The sequence below is a fragment of the Micromys minutus genome (assembly GCF_963924665.1).
Source record: "Micromys minutus genome assembly, chromosome: 1".
NCBI classification, from domain to species: Eukaryota; Metazoa; Chordata; class Mammalia; order Rodentia; family Muridae; genus Micromys; species Micromys minutus.
In genome coordinates this window covers 43,696,611-43,717,065 of record NC_137969.1, presented here as the reverse complement: position 1 = coordinate 43,717,065, position 20,455 = coordinate 43,696,611, and the positions used below count along the sequence as shown (strand labels likewise).

At 41.3% G+C, this 20,455-nt stretch overlaps 1 protein-coding gene across 2 annotated transcripts in view; it reads left to right on the top strand.

The window, feature by feature from the left end:
* AFTPH (aftiphilin) overlaps positions 1 to 16,714 on the top strand; it is a 53,145-nt gene extending 36,431 nt beyond the window's left edge. Inside the window, exons 7-10 of one of the 2 annotated variants that reach the window (XM_080938567.1) lie at positions 4,204 to 4,264; positions 5,601 to 5,771; positions 9,914 to 10,037; positions 15,678 to 16,714. In XM_080938567.1, the coding sequence (XP_080794693.1) occupies positions 4,204 to 4,264; positions 5,601 to 5,771; positions 9,914 to 10,037; positions 15,678 to 15,825 (504 nt within the window). In that variant the 3' untranslated portion in view covers positions 15,826 to 16,714. The remainder of the gene's footprint in view (positions 1 to 4,203; positions 4,265 to 5,600; positions 5,772 to 9,913; positions 10,038 to 15,677) is intronic. The other variant, XM_080938566.1, reaches the window with a different exon arrangement.
* The last annotated feature ends 3,741 nt before the right edge of the window (positions 16,715 to 20,455 follow it).

Here is a 20,455-nt window from a genome sequence, read left to right as displayed (position 1 = left end):
TCAAACTTAGAGATCCTCCTGAGTGCTAGGACTAAGGTATGCACCACCACCCCAGGCACTGTGGTCATCCTTAGGTGCAGCATAAATTAAACTTCATTTTCAAGCTAGAACACTGCTGGCTCAGTGCTAGCAGATGGCCAGGCTGTCTTGCATGCAGTGTCTTGGCCCATCCTTTCCCTGCCCTCTCGGTCTGTGCTTCCTTCACACACTTCCTTCTGCCTGAGCACCATCCTCATCCCTATAGTGGTAGCTGCTTCCATACATACTGAAAATTCCCCATAGCTACTGCTTGTTTCATCGTTAGCTGTTGCTTGTCATTTAGCTCTACATCTTAGAAGCACCTTCTAGTCACAACCTTATACCATGTTATATTCTTACATAGCTTAATTCAGACTTAACCAAAACCTATTTCAGATGACCAAATGAAATGCATATATTTTAATTTAGAATTTTGTGCTGAGCTGCTTAACTGCCATCACCAAATTGCACAATCATTGCTTGGCTCCTTACCTATGGTTCAGGTTAAAATAAGCACCTGACTGCATTATTAGGATTTTCTTCATATAAAACAATGTGTCTTATGTGGTCCTTAGCATGTCGTGTGTAATATCTAAGCACTTTCCTGGTTCATAGAATAACCCAGTTGCATCTCATTGTACTTTTCAGATGAATGGTCATTCACCTGAATAGCCTATAATAATGGAAGTGTGCAAATTATATCAGGAAATACTTGTTCTGTACCTCATTTTTCTTTCTTTCCCCCCAGAAACCATGTACCTCACATTCCTTGTATGTTTTCATTTTTAGCACTACTAAATAGCACTGTTAAGCATACCACAGTTGCATAAATCCTTGTTAGTTACCTGCTCTGTTCCAATGTAAACACTTGTTTTATGGTTGGGATTTCCCCCTCTCAATATGAGCAGTATTTGTTAGTCCTACAACCATTGCTTCTTAGGTTAAGGGATTTTAAAACTTTGGAGCCAAGTGTATTGACAAACCTGTAATCCAGCACTTGGGAGACTGAGACAGGTAAATATTAAGTTCAAGGTGAGAGGGAGATTAATAATTTATTACATCATGAGTATGAATTCAGTAGATCAGGAATAAAACCAAACAAAAGGTAAAAGTATTAGAAGGGACACCAAGATGAGGTTTTGTTGTTGGTTTCGTTTGTTTTTTTCTCAGAGGACTGGTGCCTTGAACTCATGTTTAATTTTATACAAGCAAGTCTGACTGATAGTTATCCACCCAATCGCTAGTAGCAGCTTCAGCCTCTTGGTGGAGCTATTTTAGCTGTGGATCAGAGTTTGGGGATGATTGTCTTATGTCATGCACCCATTTCAGTAAAAAAACATACTCGGAAAGGTTAATGAACTTGCCCAGACTTGCGCATCAGTGGGTCAGCAGGACTAGAATGAGGTCTCCTTTCTCCAGCCTCATTTCTCTAGTTCTTCTGCTCTGCAGGAATTGTTCATTGTACATTACATAAAGCTGTTGCAAAAGCTTCTCTCCACAGGCTTCTCTTTGGGTTGCCTTACTTGTGAAGTCATTGTAGCTCACCACCTTGTTTAAGTATTCTATTTTTCATCTTTCTCGTCTCCACTAAATGTTGATTCATACTTAGCGGTTCATTATCTGTCCTCAAGATGTCATAAACATCCATAAAAAGCCAAAATTTCAGCAAATCAGTGAAATATTTCTAATTATCCAACTCATTGATATCACTTATAATACTGTTTATAAAAGAACCATTTGTCCAGAAATGGTGTTATTGTAGAAACTAGGTTCTGCCCAGTCCCTCATTGTTGAACATAACCATTAAAGGTTTCTTCTTTCCAAAAGTAGAGTAAGTTAGATCTGCTCAGGTATGTTTGCTCTACAATTAGCTAAGAAAGATTTTGTTCCACAAGTGTTTATTAATCTTTAGGTAGTTTATATAAACTAAGGTTTCCCCAGCATTATTTTTTACTTATATGAAATTATTAGATATTCATGGTATTACAAAGACCTGTGTGTCCACCTATGTAGCCCTTGGCTACCATTCATGTAATTACCATATAAGATATAATCAGGAATAAGATACTGATTCATCTTTAGGTAGTGGATGCAGGTAATCACCCCACAGTCAACATACAAAACAGTGGCTGAGGATGTCGTGCAGGTTGAGAGCTACTGCATAAATGCACTCCCTTCTGTCCCACAGTCCTTCGCCCCAGGCTTCTCTTGATATTAGCCTTTTACTTGGGTTTATACCTGCCTTCTCAGCCTCCAAGATGGACAGACTGAACTTGATTTTTATTAGTCTGCCTGTCCCTATTTTACCAAAACAATTATAATATTGCCCCCAAAGAACTAATTCATGTTCCTGTCCTACAGGTAATAGTGTTGTGTAATGTCGTAACAATGCCTTCCTCACAGTAAGCATGGCTACAAGTGCCAATGGCTGAACATAAATAAGCCGCAGTTTGCTGGTATTTAAAGCCCAATAAAGCACAGGTTATCTCCCCAATGTTGTCAGCATAGCCACCAAAAGAGAAAATACAATGTCTTAAAGTGAAGAGACTGGTCATTAAAGAATATTTGCCAACTATCCTTTATTCAGTATTTACCGTTGTTCAGTTTATGTTGTGAAATTGAAAACCCTAGAGTAGTCTGATCACTTATAAGAATTTATTTCAGTGCATTATTGGATAAATCTCCCAAGGCATGGCCGTGTGCTATGATCATACTTGGAGGACAGAACAGGAGGAGTGTGAGTTTAAAAACCAGCCTGGCTTTACATAGTTTAAAGCCAGCCCAAGCAACTTAACAAGACTGTGTCTCAAAATGAAAAAGAAAAAAAAAATCTGATTACAAGTAATTTCTAAGTCAGAAAACTTGACTAAAATAAATACCTGACCTGTTATGGGGACATATACCTACATCTATTGAATAGCACGAGGACCACAGGTTTGAAACTATCCTGAGAAATTTAACAGGACCTCCTCTCAAAAAATATACTAATTGGGCCAGAGAGATGGTTCAGTGGGTTAAAAATATTTGCCTGTGTGCAGGCATCCAGAATCTCCCATACTCAAATAAAAAGGGGGTGTGTCATTCCGAGGAACCCAGGTACTATGCAGGACAGAGACTGGAGCATCCTGGGCCTTGCTAACTGGCAGTCTAGCTCCAGTTTAGTAAGAGACTAGACCCTGTCTCAGAAGTAAGATAGAGGAAGGATGTCCAGTCCAGTGTCTTCCTCTGGTCACAACACAGTCTCTCTCTCTCTCTCTCTCTCTCTCTCTCTCTCTCTCTCTCTCTCTCTCTCTCTCTCTCTCTCTCTTCTCTCTCTCTCTCTCTTCTGGTCACAACACAGTCTCTCTCTCTCTCTCTCTCTCTCTCTCTCTCTCTCTCTCTCTCTCTCTCTCTCTCACACACACACACACACACACACACTTAAATATCTGAAAAATGAACACCTTAAAAATGTACATTCCATCCAGTCATGGTGGCACAGGCCTTTGATCCCAGCACTTGGGAGGCAGAGAAAGGTAGATCTCTGAGTTTTGAGGACAACCTGGTCTACACAGTGAGTCCCAGGCCAGCTGTACTCAGAACTATATAGGAAGACCTTAACTCAAAAACAGACCAAAAACAAAAAAGTGCAACCTATTTTTTTTTTTTTTTTTTTTTTTTTTTTTTTGGTGCACAGTTTCTTCTCTTTTGAAATTGGGAAACTTGTAAAGAACTAGAGACCTTGGACTCTGTTCTCTATGTTATGAGACCAGCTAAGTTAATAAAGACCTTATATAACTAGTTAATTAGTGGTCACTCCCATCTCCAACTATCTAGATGTCTAGTTCAGTGTAGTTTCTTCTCTGCAGTATTGTATTTTATGTTAGTGTTAAATGACTAGTATTTAAATGTAAATAAATGTAATCAACTAAGTTTTAAAAGTCTGTTTTAAATCCTTTTCTTGAAATTTAGCAATTTAAAACCCAATAAGCATTCTGTTTATAAGTTTTCCAGTTTCAGCTTGTTAATACTGCAAATAACCTGAAGTTATAGTTATCCAGAGTTTGTCAGTAGGTACATTGTTGCATAATGGGGGAGTTTTGTACTTTTGGGGGAGTTGCTTTGTTTTAAGGAATCTTTATGTTGCTACTACCTACACTGATTAATTTTGATTGTTTTTGTTTTTGTTTTGGTTTTCAACTCCAGGAGTCTCTCCCACCTGTCCAGTTTGACTGGAGCAGCAGTGGCCTTACTAACCCTTTAGATGGTACGTCTCTCCGTAGAGCCTCTACCACCAGGGCTAGAGCTAAGAAAGCTACCCAATTCAGACAGACCTCTCTCTGCTGATTTCCTCTTTTGTTTGAACATAACTTCTTATTCTTATCTTTGGAAATTCAGGCTTTCTTTCTAAATAGTAATTGCTCAAGATACCAGCCATTACTGTTATCAACAATATTAATGCCCAAGTATTGGTAGTAAGAATAAGGTAAAGTTTTAGTTTCTTTATCTTAAGTCAAAATTAGATGGTTTAAATGATATTTTAGCTAGGACCATTATTTGAATGTTTTATAGCTTTATTTTGTGAAATTTTCTCGGATACAAAGTCTTGTGGCTAGCTATTGCTCCAAAGCATAAAGCACAATTACTTATTTAACCAAAACCAGTGTGCAGATAGATCCATATTTATTGACTTAATGTAGTTTTAAGACTCATAGCATTTTATAGAGTACCTATATGCAAATGGAAGATGAATGATTTTCATGATTATTTTTAAACTTATCTCCAAATACTAACAGATCAGTTCCAGAAATCAGTGGTTTTTCTTACAACTTTTAAACAGGAGCTTTAATACACAGTGCTAGTTTAGAGCCCATGCTGTGGGTTTCTGTGGACCCTGGTTTATAATTGCTTTATAAGTGGTCGAGCCATTGAAATCTCAGTGGTACTTGCTGTGCCATTTCCTGAGACACTCTTACCAGCTTTTCCTTAGAGCTGGGTCCTAGGATACATGGAAACCATCAATTGAATATCCTGCTGAAGGAAAGCCTGGATGCACCTTTTGCTGTTGTCTGGTGTCTTTAGTCAAATCATCATGCTTTTTATTAACAATTTCTTTAAAAATGTATACTATTTGTGATTACTGTTGCAGAGTTAAAGGGGAACAGTACAACTTACGCATCAGGGTAGGGCAGTTACTACATCTATATTAATGTTGTTTTAAATAAGTTAATGTATTGGTGCATGTCCTGAAACTCACAACTTGTCATTTTTTTAAAAAGCATTCATTAGAAATCAGAAATTGTTCATAGAAACCAACATGAAAGATCGGGCATGTAGTGATTTAATGCTGGGTTAAGACTAAATATTGTTTCCCTTTAACTAGTATGCCTTCTCTGGTCTTTCTGATACTTTTCAGTTTTGATTGAAAGAACTGACTTCTAACTAAAACCTAACAAAGTGTTAAATTATTTACATTGTACACAAGAAAATCTACATTGAGTTAAATTGTTACTTTAGTTATGAAAACCTAATGCTGTACACATTGTTTTAATGTTGATTTTTAAAATGTGTAATGACTACTAATTATAACCTGCATGTTCAAGTGTGTGTCTTACCCCTTTTCACACGTAACCCCTCCTCCCTTGGCTTACCTTCTGTGTGGCTGCCCACCAACACGGTCACTGAATTCCAAGCTAGTGGAGGTTCCACTCTTCTGAACCTTGATTTCTTTGGGCCCGTGGATGACAGTAGCTCTAGCAGCAGCACAATCCCAGGTCAGCAGAGCGTTTAACCATGATGTGGTTATCTACTAAAAGCATGACACATTGACTTTCCTATAAACAAGGAGACAGGTAGACTGTGCTCTTCAGTACCTTCCTTCCTAACATCTGACTGTAAGAAACTACTTACACAAAATACATTTTTTTAAGAAAACTTTCTCAGAGGGTTATATTTAGAGCTGAAAGCAGTTTCTACAATAATATAGCCCTAATGGCTTTAGACAGCTAAGGATGTTTTGGTTTTCACCCCTTCTAAATGGAAAATGTATTTATATGCTTATTTTGAAAGCATATTCTATAAAGCCATTTAGAAATAACACTAGCAAGATAATGTTTTTAGTACACAAAGATGGCTTCATATTATAGTGTGTATAATAATATAACTTTTGCAAATTCTAACATTTTAATTCTTATTAGTGCTGCTAAATACATAATTGAATCCAAAATGTTGGAATCTAGCATGTAGTTATATAGTCCCATATTTTAAAAATTACTATTTTTATGTAGCTCTTAAATAAAAAGTATACTGTTAGTTTCCATGGAGAATAAACTATGTTAACAAAAGTTAATAGTAGAAAGTAATTGCTATGAACCTAACAGCTAAAAATTGAGCTTACTAGTACCTGTTAATGTTCTACCTTAGTTCACTGACCAAAGGACTAATGTACTTTATCATTTTCTAACCAAATAAAAGATGGAAATTATAATGGCATTTTAGTGTTTACATTTTATTGAATATGATTCTAATGAATCCCTGTCATTCCAAAGTTGTGATCTGGTAATCATTGATCATCAGAAGCTACTGGACAGAACCTCTGGAATGCATATTGAGTATTGATTACCTTCTGTGCCCATTAGTGGTCAGCTTTGTAGCTGGCCGGGGTTCCTGAGAATTGGGGGGTGTTTTGTTTGGGGTGAGCCTATTAGGTAGCCCAGCCACTCACTTCAGTGATTTGTTAGCTAAGGGCAGTCCTGCCCCAGGGTGCCCTTCTTTTATATCCAACTAGGGAAAGCCCTCCTGCCACAGGGCAGGCCCACCAATCTCAGGGGAATGACTCGATTTCTTAAATCTAAGCTCCTAGTTTTCAGTTTTGTGGTTTTGTTTTTGTTTTTGTTTTTTGTTTTTTTAATTCTTGAGAGTATATGGGGAGAAAAGTCTGTATCTCGTTTTGCTACTTTCTGACTGATGGAGCAGCCAGGGGGAGCTAAAATTGTCAGGATATTTACTGGAGGTAAAGGGGGAGCCAAGAGTTACCCAAGTTCTCTCTCAGCTAAATTTGGTCAGTCTGCATTAGAATGAAAAAGAGGTCACTTTTTCTGGCTGTCAAAAGCTTGGATTAGATTTTCAAATGTGCTTATATTTTAAATGTTTAAAAGCCTTGGTGCTTAATCTGGCTGCTTAAAGAAATGCCGAGATTGCCTGGTAATTGGGCTCAGGGTGCAGCTGCAAGACAGTCAGTGTGGAGAGTTTAAGGCTGCAGTGGATGGAGCACAGGGTGGTCCAATGCAGTCTCTGCTCTGGGAAACCTTTAAACTTTGGATTTTCAGCAGTATGCTCTAGCTGCTGTGTAAATTTGTTTACAATAAAATTGCCTTGGCTTTCTATTGTTATTGGGTCTCATTAAAACTTCCCCCAGCTTCAGGTACCAACTCCTTCATTAGTGTTCCAGCTTACCACTTGTTTGTCCTTTTTTAAACTTGTTTATGGGAAAGTCATTTTTTTCTAAGCTTGCTGTTAACTATTGTGTGTGTGACTTTAGGAGCTTGGCATAGAATTTGGCTGGCTACTTTAATTGTGTAATCAAGCTGTGCCTCATTAGGGTTCTGGGTTTTTGGGGGTTTTTTTTTGTTGTTGTTGTTGTTGTTGTTTTGTTTTGTTTTGTTTTTTAACTTGCATTAAAAACTCTCTGTAGTGTATAGTAAACAATTGCCTTGTTTCTGAAACCATTAACTGTAGTTGTTACAGATCTCATTGTTTGGTTGGGGGCAGTTTATAGAGGGGTGTTGTTTGGGGTAGAAAGGTGATTTTCTGTCATTGCCAGTGCTGTTCTCAATCTACCATTTACTGCTTGACTGTGTCCAGTACTGTGTACAATGCTGTTAAAACTCAGGATGCAGTTCTTCTGCATCATACACAGATCCCACCTCCAGCTCTCTGGGGACTTGGAAGCTAACCTTAAACAGTAGAAGAGAGAAACAGTTTTGGTGCATTTGCTCTTTATTTAGACATCTACAATTTCATACATTTTAACTTTGGCCTGTATGCTTATTGTAGAAAAACAGAAGTTTTAAAAGTATGTCCTGAAAGTGTACATTAATGAGCTACTAAGACCTTGGGAGTCAACATACACCTTCCTCCCTTGTTTTGGACTTAGTGACTTTGGAAGCTGTTGCTCATTTGATTTCTATAATATCTGAGATCCATCTGTGCTCATCAAAGAATTGGTTCAGAAAGGAGAGAACTTGTTCATGAGTTTATTATACTTTTTGCCTAATCTCGTAGGCTTTCTTAGAAAAGAAGGTTGAACCAAGTACAGCCATGCACATTTATAGTCCCAGCTGAGGCAGGAGGATCACCTGAACCTAGGGAGGTTAAGACCAGCCAGAGTGGTATAGTAATGCCCTGTCTCAAAGAAGAAAGAAAAATTGGAGAAGCTATTAATCATTTTTGTAAACTGATGCCTAACTATATAGCCCCAACTTAGCTTCCTTTCTGTTCCTCTTAACTTCAGGCTACCAGACTTAAAGTCAAACTATGCGTATGTAACGGATCCTGTAAATAAGCATTTTCATTTCTTCCCAGAGTAGTGCTCTTGGACACGTTCTGGAAGTGTTTTACCTGTTCCACCTGTTCCTGAGGAACATGCAGTCACGTTTTAGTAATAATTTTATGCTTTAAATAATTATTCATCTCTTTAGTCATGGCTAAGATAACCAAATTATTACCAAGTTATTTTCTATACTAGAGACTTTATATTCTCCAAGTCTCTGACATGAAAGAAAATACTGGAATCTTAAAAGAAAAATGTTTTGATGAGATCAGAGCAGGGTTCAAAATTAGATTCAGTAGTCAGTTTAAACATTGAGGATGTTGAGCTGAGAGAGCGGTTAAGAGCACTGGCCACTCCTCCAAAGGACCTGGAATCAATTCCCTGCATCCACATAGCAGCTCACAACAGTCTCTAATTCCAGTTCTAGGGGATCCAAACACCTTTACACAGACATACATGCAGGCAAAACACCCATGCACATAAAAATACATATTTTTTTAAATGAGACTGTTGGAGGTTGGATGTGGTGACTCATACCTGTAATCCCAACACTCAGGAAGCTGAGGCAGGAGAATTGTCTTAAGTCAAAGCCAGTGTTGGCTACAGAATAAAAAGACCTTGTCTTAAAGTAAGATAAAAATGTTGAGAATATCATAGCATGCTCGTTCTATTTATAAACACTATGAGTCAAAACTGAATACTAAATGGAGTGATAGAAATTCTTGAAGCATTTGAAAGGCATCAGCTACATATAACACTTATTTCAAAACAGGATTTTTATGTATTCCTTTTATAGATACTTCAAAGCCTACCATTTTATAAAGAAAACCATGAGGCTTAGTAATTGGCTCAGTGGTTAAGAGCACTCTGGCTGCTCTTGCAAAAGATTTGGGTTCTATTCCCACCACCTACATGGTGGCTCATAACCATCTGTGCCTCCAGTTCCAGGGACTCCTACATCCCCTTCTGGCCTCCTCAGGCACTAGGCATGCATATGGTGTGCATACATAAACGTAGACAGACACACGTAAGCAAAATAAAAACAAACACAGCTCCATGGGGAAAGGTGCTTGCTGCCCAAGTTGGTAACTGAGTTCAGTCCCCAGACACCCTGTAGGGGTGGAAGGTAAGAACTGACTGCACAGTTATCTGCCCTCTCCCACTTGGAGGATGCATGCCCCTCATGCAGCACGCTTAGTAATGACTCCTCTCATTCAGAAGGGCAGCACTTGCTCTGACAGTGACAGGGACCGTGATGACAGTGAGTGGTGCTTACGCAGACTCGCGTGGATAGGATTGCTGTTGCAGCTTGTCTCAAATGACCCGTGCAGCTTGCCCTCACTCACTGTCCTTCTGTGCTGTAAGGTGTGGATCCAGAGTTGTATGAATTAACAACTGCTAAGCTGGAGACCTCCATCTCAAGCCTCAGAGTGACTGATGCATTTGCGAAGCTCATGTCTACAGTGGAAAAGACAAGCACGTCAACCAGGTAAATGAACCTCAGCTTCGCCCTAACTTTGTATTCTGGTTTAAATGGCCACAAGCAAAGCATGCAAGAGGTAGTGCTTGTGTGTTAAACTGACTTTGCATCTTAAAGCCAGTAGATGGCAAAGCCTAGAAAACATCGAGTGGATGTTTAATGATGGGCTTTATTGAAAAAGAGTGACAGATGAAGTTTTCTTCTGCCCATCCCCATAGAAGATGATTCTGATGACGTATTGATGCTGATTCCACTGGGAAGCATCCCTGTCCTTTCACATTTTCCAGAACCAGTTTCATTCTCCTGGTGTCACAAAAGCTACTGTGTTCACTTTGAAGCTAAGACAGAGTAAAGGTTTTTTTTTAATTTTCAGAACTTTTGCAACTGCACCCCTAACTTGAGCTATCATGCCCTCATTTCCCAGACCTATGGGGTCCTCTCTAGGGACAGTTACCTCCTGCTGTCAGAGCCAGAGACAAGGAATGTCACTTGGACCTTGTGTTTTGAGCACACATTAAGCAGATAAGCCAGTTCCTAGAAGGCAGTTCAGACAGGACACCACTAGTGCCAGGCGGGGCCGATTGGTCAGCTGTCTTCTCTGATCCCCGGTCACCATCATCCATCTGCATCAAGAAGGACGTTTCTGTGTCACTTGCCCACTTTGGGGATTTTAGAATTTCCTATTTAATAACAGACACCACTTAGATTTATCTTTTAAAGTTAATTCTTTCATAAGAAACATCTTTTTTTTTTTTAATTTAAACTTGAATGATTGCAAACTCTTTGGGTTGTTGGTTAGTTTGTTTTTGAGACAGGGACTAACTTGTTATCTAGGCCAGACTGGCCTTGAATTTAGAGAGAACCACCTACCTGTGTCTCCCAAATGATGGGATTAAAGGTGTGTGCCACCATGACTTAATGATTGTAGTGTCTTTTAAACTGAATTCCCTACAGTGTCCATTCAGCAGACATAACAGTTGATAAAGGCTGCTGCTGACACTCATTTAATGACTAAATCCTTTAACCGTTCCAGCACACAGATTTGGAGCATGTAGGCCCTTTGTCCACAGGTTCACCCGTTGCTGTCATCGCCTAGCGTTGGTCCCTGACACTGCTGCCCTGCTGGTACCACTGCTGTGGGCGGTGTGCAGTTCCCTTCTGTGGCTCCTCTGCTGTTTCTGAGGCAGTCCCACAGCTTCCCTACCTTTCCTGCAGTTCCACCTCCTAGCCAGTTCTGACAGTTCATCCTCTGTGCCAGTAGGAGGAGCTCTACTCCACTCTGTTAGCCCTGCGCCTTCATTTTTTAAGGCTCCTACAAGTAGACTGACTGTATTGCCCAACTTGTTAATACTAAACTTTCTTCATCTTCTTCTAAAATAAAATAATAAATTAAAATTGCAGCACACATCTAGGACAAAAGCAGTAGCTGCCAAAGAAAATCTCTGTGATAATTATGTGACCTTTCTGTTGTTAGGGTTAGAGAACAAACCCAGAGCCTTGCAGACTATAGGCTCTAGCACTGACTGGGCTATTTTCTCAGACCCATTTGGACATTTTAAATGAAGCAAGTTGGAAAAAAAAGCTACCACTTTGGGGTTCATTTGGAAGAATGTTTTGTTTGAAAATAGTGAGAAAAATATCCACATCTTAATAATAGAATTTAAAGTTACAAAATATCACCAGAGGAGTTTGAGGTGGTGTTTGTGGTTTTGTTTTGCAGGAGCGGAAGTTGCCCCTCCCCCCATCAAACCAAAAGCCTCAAGCATGCTAGGCAGATGTTTAAAGGAGAGTGTCAGCCCTAGCCTGGTGTGAGCAATTCTTAGTTGTATGCACAAGACAGGTGGCACACATGATTCCAAAAGGCTTTCTCAGAATGTTGATCTATAGGATTTATTTCCTTTTCTTTTTAAGTAAGGTTAGCAAAATTATCTTGGCTCTTGACAGTGTGTTGAAGGTAGAGTGGAGAAACTTTATGAACAGCTCACGGATAAAAAGGGTTAAACTGATAGTTGCAGTGGATATGCTACAAAGCCTGTAATTTCAGCACTCAGAGAGCTGAGGCAGGAGGAGCACAAACTTGAGACCAGCCTGTGCTACAAAGCAAAGCTCTGTCTCTGAGAGCGAGGAAACCACAGCTGGGTTACATTTGACGTGGAACGCTCCTTTTTTTTTTTTTTCCATCCCTAAAATTGTGTTTATTTTTGTCAGGGATGATGGGTTCTGTGCTTGAGCCTTGGTGCACACGGGAAGGTCAAAGACTGTGGGAGTCTGTTTTCTACTCCTCCGTGTGGGTCCCAGGGACCAAACTCGGGCTCTCAGGCTTGGTGGCAAGCTTCTGTGCTGCTGAGCCCTGCAGGGCCCCCCTCACACTCTTGTCTAAGAGCCTTTGAGTGTGTGAGGAGACTTGATATGGTCTTCTGTTCCCTGTGTTGTTAAATAAGTCTCCCTTATTTTCTTGTTCATTTGTGGTCAGTATTTTGACATGCTCTGTTTCTGACTGGAGCCAGTTTGTCCCTCCTTAGACAACCTGGTACCCAACTCTGGAACAGCCACCAACTGATGTCAAACTTGTACAAACCAAATTGGCCTAGCACACTATGGCCCAGAAGTCCCAATCCTCCTGCCTCAACTGTCCCCGTAGCCACCAGGACTACAGGCATGTGCCGCTGAGCCTGGCTGTGCTGGGTATCTCTCCCTGTGCATACCAGGCCACACTGTACCACTGACCTACATCACCAGCACTCACTGTGCTGCTAGAGAAATCCAAGTTCTTAGTCGGAAATAGTTCCATCTTCTTCCTAACATGGAGAAAGGCTATTTTCTAACTTAAATTACTGTGTGGCCAGCCGGTTAGTAGCTGCAGAAAGGCCACTAAGTGATGTTTGTACAAGCCAAAGAACTAGTGGATAACAGGGATACTTTGGGGCTTTCAGTTTGGGGTTTTATTTGTTTAATTAACATCATGAAACCTGTCTTTCTCACTGGTGTAAATTCACTAGCTTTTAGTAGGTTCACAAAGTTGTGCAACTGTCCTCATTAAATTACCCCAGAAAATGATTATTATCTTATTCCAGTCTAAAAAATCCCCTGTACGTGTTTGACTATTGCAGTTGTAGGTGTGGGTGTGGGTTTTCTGTTCTGAGTTAAGGTCTCAGGCTGAGGTTTTAGCCCAACAGTAGCCTTTGCCTAGTATACACAGACCCTGGGATTGAGCCCTGGTACAACATGGCCAAGTGGAGCCCAGGGAAGGGGTGGGGGAGCACTCTCAGGCTCATCTCAGGCTCAGTACTCCTCACCTCCTAGGTGCTAAATTGCAGGTGTGCACACCACGTGCTATGTTGTCTGGTTGAGACAGGGCTCCTGTTGTCCACTGGCTTTGAACATCTGACTCTCTTGGCATCCACCTCCAGAGCTCCTAGACATAATGTTCTATATTCCACCAGTAACAGGAGCTTCCCAGTTTCTCCACATTCTCTCCTCCAAATAGGTTGTAAACCATTGGGTATGAAGCTGTAGCTCATCATTTTAAGTAGCGGAACTACTGAGCATCTTCTGATGAGTTTACTGGCATCCATGCTGCTGTCTTCCAGAGTCCGCCTTAGAGTCTATTTTCAGTCAGATCATTTGTAATCTTTCCTTATGTTACAAATGCCACACTTTTGTCAGGTACATCATTTTCAAGTATTTGCTACTCTGGTATCTTTTCATTTTTTTTATACCATATACTGACACTCAAAAGCTTTTAATTTTGATGAAACCTGGTTTGTTTGTTACTTGTGCTTTGGTTGAAGAAATGATTGTCTAAGAACCAAGACGATCTTACACCTCAGAGTTTATAGTTTCACTTCTTACATGCAGGTTTTTGATGCATTTTGAGTTTGGCTTTGGGGATCTTTTAGCTGCTTAGTTGGGTTTTTGAAACTGGGTTTCTTTGTGTCGCCCTGCTGTCCTAGAACTCACTCTGTAAACCAGTCTGTCCTTGAATTCAGAAGCCTGACTGCCTCTGCCTCCCATGTGCTGAGATCAAGGACAGGTGCTACCTCCTTCCCACTTTTTAATGATTCTAGATTAAGATTAATATAGTGAAAGGTGGGAGAAGTCTACATTCTGCACCCCTCTTTGCACCTACCCAGGGCTGTCCAGGTGTCCTGGCCCCTTTTTGAAAGGTCTTGGGGGGTGTGGGGGGGGAGCACGAGAGCACGTGGACATGTACATGCTTGGGAATTGATCATAGGCCACTCTTTTGGTTTTATTTGTATGCAGTCCATTGACAAAAGGGGGTAGGTCTTGGCTAGAAAGCAATAGTAATCGACACAGTTGCTTTCAGGTTCTCAAGCATAATTATATTTATGTATCTGACAATATAACTACAGATGCATGCACAACTGTTGTGTAAACTTTATACTCGGTGTCATATTTCCTCCGAAAGCCACTGGTGGAACCTGGAGCAGCCTGCACTGTTGCCTCATGGTTAAGGACGTTCCTTGTGCTTCTCTCCTGGACCTGCCTGCACTTGGCAAATGGGGGAATCCATGCAGGGCTCGTTCTACTCACACTGTCTTATTTAGTCCCCAGTTTCCTGTACACTGTAAATTATACTTAACGACCTGTGAATGCAGGGGCAACATTTTGGCTGGAGTACATCAGAGGTCACATCAGAGAACTGTGACACCCACTGACAGCATGGCTGCAAGCTGACATTTCACTCTCTAGGCCATGTCAGTGATGCTGAGATTGATGCTGGGAAGCAGTGATGCAGTTATCCACTAGTTCTCAAGAATCCACTCATTTATTGGCACTAATTGCAATCTAAAATGTAATTTTTAATATAGTTTTGTTATTGTGTTCTCCTAAGAAACACTAGAACAGGGTTGAATGTTGATTCATCTGCTGGTATGATTACCATAAAAGAAAGAATTGGGCTTTCTGTAGTTGATTTTGAAGTACCCTTGGTCTGCAGTTGCCTATGTGACTATAATGATACTTTGAGCACACATAACAGCCTGCGTGGGCTTGGCTAGTGTAGGCAGCTTTGTGTACTGTTTGTCCGCACTTGATGTTCATTGGGCATTTTCTCCAGCCTGCCCACTGGTTCACCAGTTTTTGTGCATTTTGTAATATGCTTCAAACTACTTGTTAGAGTGAGAGGAGCTATGGTTCAGTAGATATTAGCAACAAGGCCAGAGGCCTTTACACATCCACCCCCCCCGACCCCACCCCCAGGTTCCTACCTGTTCCCCAGTTCTCATGCTGCTGCCTGTATCCCAGTCTGGCTGAAGGCTTTCTCAGAGGTTAAATGACTTCCCATGCTTCACCACACCTTCCAAGTTAGGTAATGCTGGTAGTTTTTGCAATAGGCAGGGGAAATCCAGGAGGGCAGACTGTTATTGAGGCTTTAGTGTGATCTTGTGTTTGGTAATATGCTTGAAAATTATTGCTGGGTAGATGGTTCCAGGCGTAAGCACACGTGTGGGTAATTGTGTCTACATGCTTGACCTCAGGAACAACAGAAAGCTGATTTTTCACTCAGCAGCTTTCAGAGGAGCAGCTGGTCAGGTGCCCAAGACCACAGACCTGGACAACAAATTCTTTTCCTTGTGACCTACAGCAGTCCCCTTAACACATCTGTCTTTTCTCATTGGCTGATAGGAAACCAAAAAGAGAGGAACACCTAAGTGAAGAAGCCGTGAAGGTGATTGCCAGCCTTCCCGATCTGACCTTCATGCATGCCAAGGTGTTGATGTTCCCAGCCACACTGACACCTTCCACAGGCTCCCAAGAACATGCAGACGCGTAGCTGGTTGAGTCGGACAATTTTAAATACTCTTTCCTGTCCTCTATCCCTTCCCTACCATCAAAAGCATATCATCTGTAATTTAAAAATAAAAACATTCAAGTTCAGCTAATTGGTTGGTAAGCCACACTAGAAAGGTATACATAGTAATGTATATTTATTTACATACTGAAGTCCTAAATTTATATTAGAAAAAAAATGTAAATAATTGGGGATGAACATTTTTGAAGATTTATTCTTTTGTGTTGCTGGGGTGTATACATTTATGTCTTTGTGAAATACACTGGTGGTGTCCTTCTTAAAAACTTTTGAAATAAAAAAAGAAAATTAAAACCTCAAATCTCCACCGTCTGAAATCCCCTTCAGTCTTTCCCTGCACTGACAGCTCTTAACTTCCCTGTCTTACATTCTGTTGCTCTTACTTTCTCAAAAGTTCTTCAAAATTCTTGTTTGATTTTCAGTTTTATATGTGATGGTTTGTTTCAGACCTGGCTTTTGTTCACTTTCCTGGGCTTTGTTTTCAGTCTTTTCATCAGGCATATTGCTGTGTGACCTTCTCAGGGGTCACTCCATCCATGTTGCTGGTTGTGGGGTGTGGATCACTGCTAGGATGTGATTGGAGGCTTGAAAGAGAATGTGCCTGTTCTAATTGGTGTGATTTGGAGAAGGACCAAATTATATGAATGTCGTAAAACTAAATTTGTAGAGATCTTTCTGTTCTGTCATACCACTATTTTTTGAGGGTTTTGCACAGTGTAAAATGACATAATCATAGATTGCTATGGTTTAGGCTGTATATACAGTAAAAACAAAAGACTATGGGTTTTAAAAGCTTGGGGAAATTCCTATGGAAAAAAGAGAGACATGTAGAAGAGCCTCTGACAAGGTTAATGTGCATGCCCAAGGTTTTTGAGATTTTGGTGTGTAAATTTCCTTTTAGCTTATACAATAATAAAATAATTTAAAAGAAATCTAGCCTTTTGTCTTTGTACTTTATTATCTCAGAGCAAATATAAATGCCTTTGAATATAAGGTTTTAATTTTGTTTCTAAAATGAAGTAATTTGGTGGAACTTCTCCCTGGTTAAAATCAGGAAGAATTAGAATCTGGTCTCCAAGAACTGAGTCGTGAGACTGCCATCTGTAACTAACTGTAGTGTTACACAGGCGTACATACAAGCAAAATATTCACAACACAAAATGAAATCAATTCATCAGTGAAGCTTCAGACCAGACAGCCTGGTTTACACAGTGACAAGGTAGAAAAGTAACAACCTGAAGGTCTTCTGTGGTGACACACATGTACCTCCCCCCAACACACACACCAAACAGGATCATGTTTTACATATACAACATGAGACCATAAAAGAAATCCCCCTGGGCTGGAGAGATGGCTCAGCAGTTGAGAACACTGGCTGTTCTTCCAGAGGTCCCAAGTTCAATCCCCAGCAACCACATGGTGGCTCACAACCATCTGTACCATCCAATGCCATCTTCTGGTGTGCATGAAGACAGCATACTCGTATACATAAAATAAATGAGTTTTTTAAACGCCATTATTCATTAGAACGTATCTTCAGAATGTTGAGCAAGTTAAGAATTTATAGGAGTAACCCCCTCTAAGGAAATATTTTCACAAAATTTCTAAAAAAGTAAATGGGAGGTAGGTGGAGAGATGGCACAGTGTTTGCAATTGAAGAGAGCCAGAGTTTGATTTACAGCAACCACGTGGTGGCTCACAAACACCTGAAACTCCAGTTCCAGGGATTCAGCACCCTGGTCTGACCTCTGCTAGCACCAGGCACAGGAGTTGCTCATGCATACATGCGGGCAAAATAACCATACATATGAAAATGTGAGTCTAAGACAAAAGTAACCTTATAATATTGTGATTTTAGACATTTTCCAGGAAAAAAAAAAAAGAGGAACATGATATTTGCTAGAGAACAAGCTGTCAGCCAATAGTGCCCTACAATGACCACTAGAATGTACTGGTGGAAGGCTTGACGTCATTGACAGCTTAGCTGCCAGGTAAGTATGGCCAGATGCTTCAAGTCTCTGCTATTTCAGTTGTATAACAAAGAACTGGAATGCTGGACAGCACTATCTCCCCATCCCAGTCAGCCACCAAGTCCACAAGTTCAGCTGTACCTACTCAGAACTGATCACCACTGTGCTTGCGGACTATGAACATCTCTCACAGGATGGAGGACGGGGAGTTACAGAACCCTTAACTGAGTACCAAGCCAGTTGTGTGCAACTTGGTCTTAACTGCACATGGCCTTTGGGTCTTGAGGCGCGCCTACAGTATGTAGTCTGAGGAAGACAAGGGGAATTGGGCTCTATCTATACAGCCATGGGAAAGACATCATCTGTCCTGGGTGAAGACATTCTAGTGCGGCTGTTTTGGGATCATTTATGCTCCAGTGCCTAATAGACTCATTAAGTGCTTGGGCGGCAGCGGAGAGAATCTGGGATTTGGTGGAATCAAACTGTGCTTTGTCATTGGGACCTTATAAGGAGGAGGTATATGTTACATGGTCTCCCCACCCAAGATGAAAATTCTCATAACAGGAGTGTGGTGACATTTTAATTGTCATCTTGGCTATATCTAGATTCTTGGAATGTCTATTGGTAAGCAGCCATTGTTGGGTTAGCTCAACTGAAGTCGCAAGTCATTCTAGTAAATCCCCTTTTAATAGCGATTCATTCTCTTAAGTTCTAGAGCCCTGACCAATACAAGGGGCTATAGAATCGAAAGTGATGGGGTATGGCTCAGCAGTCAAGCATATGTTTCACATACATAATGTCCTGAATTGGACCTCAAGCATGTATGCTTGTAGATCCCACACACAAAGGAAAAGAAAACTGAGGTAGAAGCAACTTTAGAGTCTGTTTTTAGGGCTGAAAGATGAACTGCTCAGTGCACCCCTAAACCTCTCCCAGGAACCCCAGAGGCATCAGACACACACACAGCCAGGGGTTGCCTTGCAGTAACAACCTAGGCTAATATTGGAGCTGAATGGTTATAGAAAATTCTGTTCAATAAAAGGACTCTGGGGGCTGGATAGATGGTTCAGTGGTTAAGAGCACTGACTGCTCTTCCAAAGGTCCTGAGTTCAATTCCCAGCAACCACACTGTGGCTCACAACCATCTGTAATGGGATCTGATGTCCTCTTCTGGTGTGTCTGTAGAGTTACAGTGTACTAAATACATGAAATAAATACATGAAATAAATCTTAACAAAAAATAAAAGGACTCTGTTGCTGCAAAATATTAAGAGCCAAGAATGATTCTCATAGCTGAAGAAACTAAAGCATAAATAAGGAATCTGACATGAGCAGCAGCACATCTGTCTCCAGAGGCAGGCACACATCTGTCTCCAGAGGCAGGAGCACATCTGTCTCCAGAGGCAGCAGCACATCTGTCTCCAGAGGCAGCATCACATCTGTCTCCAGAGGCAGGGGCACATCTGTCTCCAGAGGCAGGAGCACATCTGTCTCCAGAGGCAGCAGCACATCTGTCTCCAGAGGCAGCAGCACATCTGTCTCCAGAGGCAGCAGCACATCTGTCTCCAGAGGCAGCAGCACATCTGTCTCCAGAGGCAGGAGCACATCTGTCTCCAGAGGCAGGAGCACATCTGTCTCCAGAGGCAGGAGCACATCTGTCTCCAGAGGCAGCAGCACATCTGTCTCCAGAGGCAGCAGCACATCTGTCTCCAGAGGCAGGAGCACATCTGTCTCCAGAGGCAGCAGCACATCTGTCTCCAGAGGCAGGAGCACATCTGTCTCCAGAGGCAGGAGCACATCTGTCTCCAGAGGCAGGACCCAGCTTTGTGGCTAGCATTGTGTCACCTTGGTTTCAAGCTGCCCCCTAGTGTAGGATAAACCTAATCCTTAGCCCACATCAGAAGGTCACTGCCAGTCTTCCCAGGCTGTCTTCCTCCCCACATGATCTTCAGTTCCCCAGGCTGGACCAGGTGTCCCCACACCACAAATCTGCCTCTCTACCTCATGCAGGAGAGCATCTTTCCCCTCCAACTGCCATCAAGTCAGACTTTGTCATCTACTTCTATTGATGAGTTTTTAAAACCTAAAAGTGGGTTTTACATTTATCCTTTTTCACCCTCATGTCAATTTCAGACATTGCTTCAGATGCCCACGGCCCCAAAATGTCTTTGTACCCACGGTATACAGCCTTCCTTCTTCTTCCACCTTGTTATCTGTTGACTGATAAACGGTCACCAAATCGAACATTGGCCAGTAGGAACCACTACAAATGCCTGCACACAGCACCAGGCAGGCTCTTGGTGCTGTGACTCCTCAACAGAATGTCACCAAGCTCCTTCATCTTGGCCAGAGATTACAACAGGGCTTGGCTGAATCCAGCTACAGGACCAATGATACCACATGGGCCAGTGTAATAATTCACGTGCACCAGGAGGCGATAAGCCCAGGATGTAAGGGTCAGCACCAGTGTGGTGCACAACCGTAATCCCGTAACTCAGGAGGCTGAGGCAGAAGGAGCAGAAGTTAAAAAGTAGTTTGGACTATACAGAGACTTTCGAAAGGATAAAATGGTATCTATTCAGGCTCGGGGGTGGAGGGTGGGGATAATCCACATCACCTGTGGC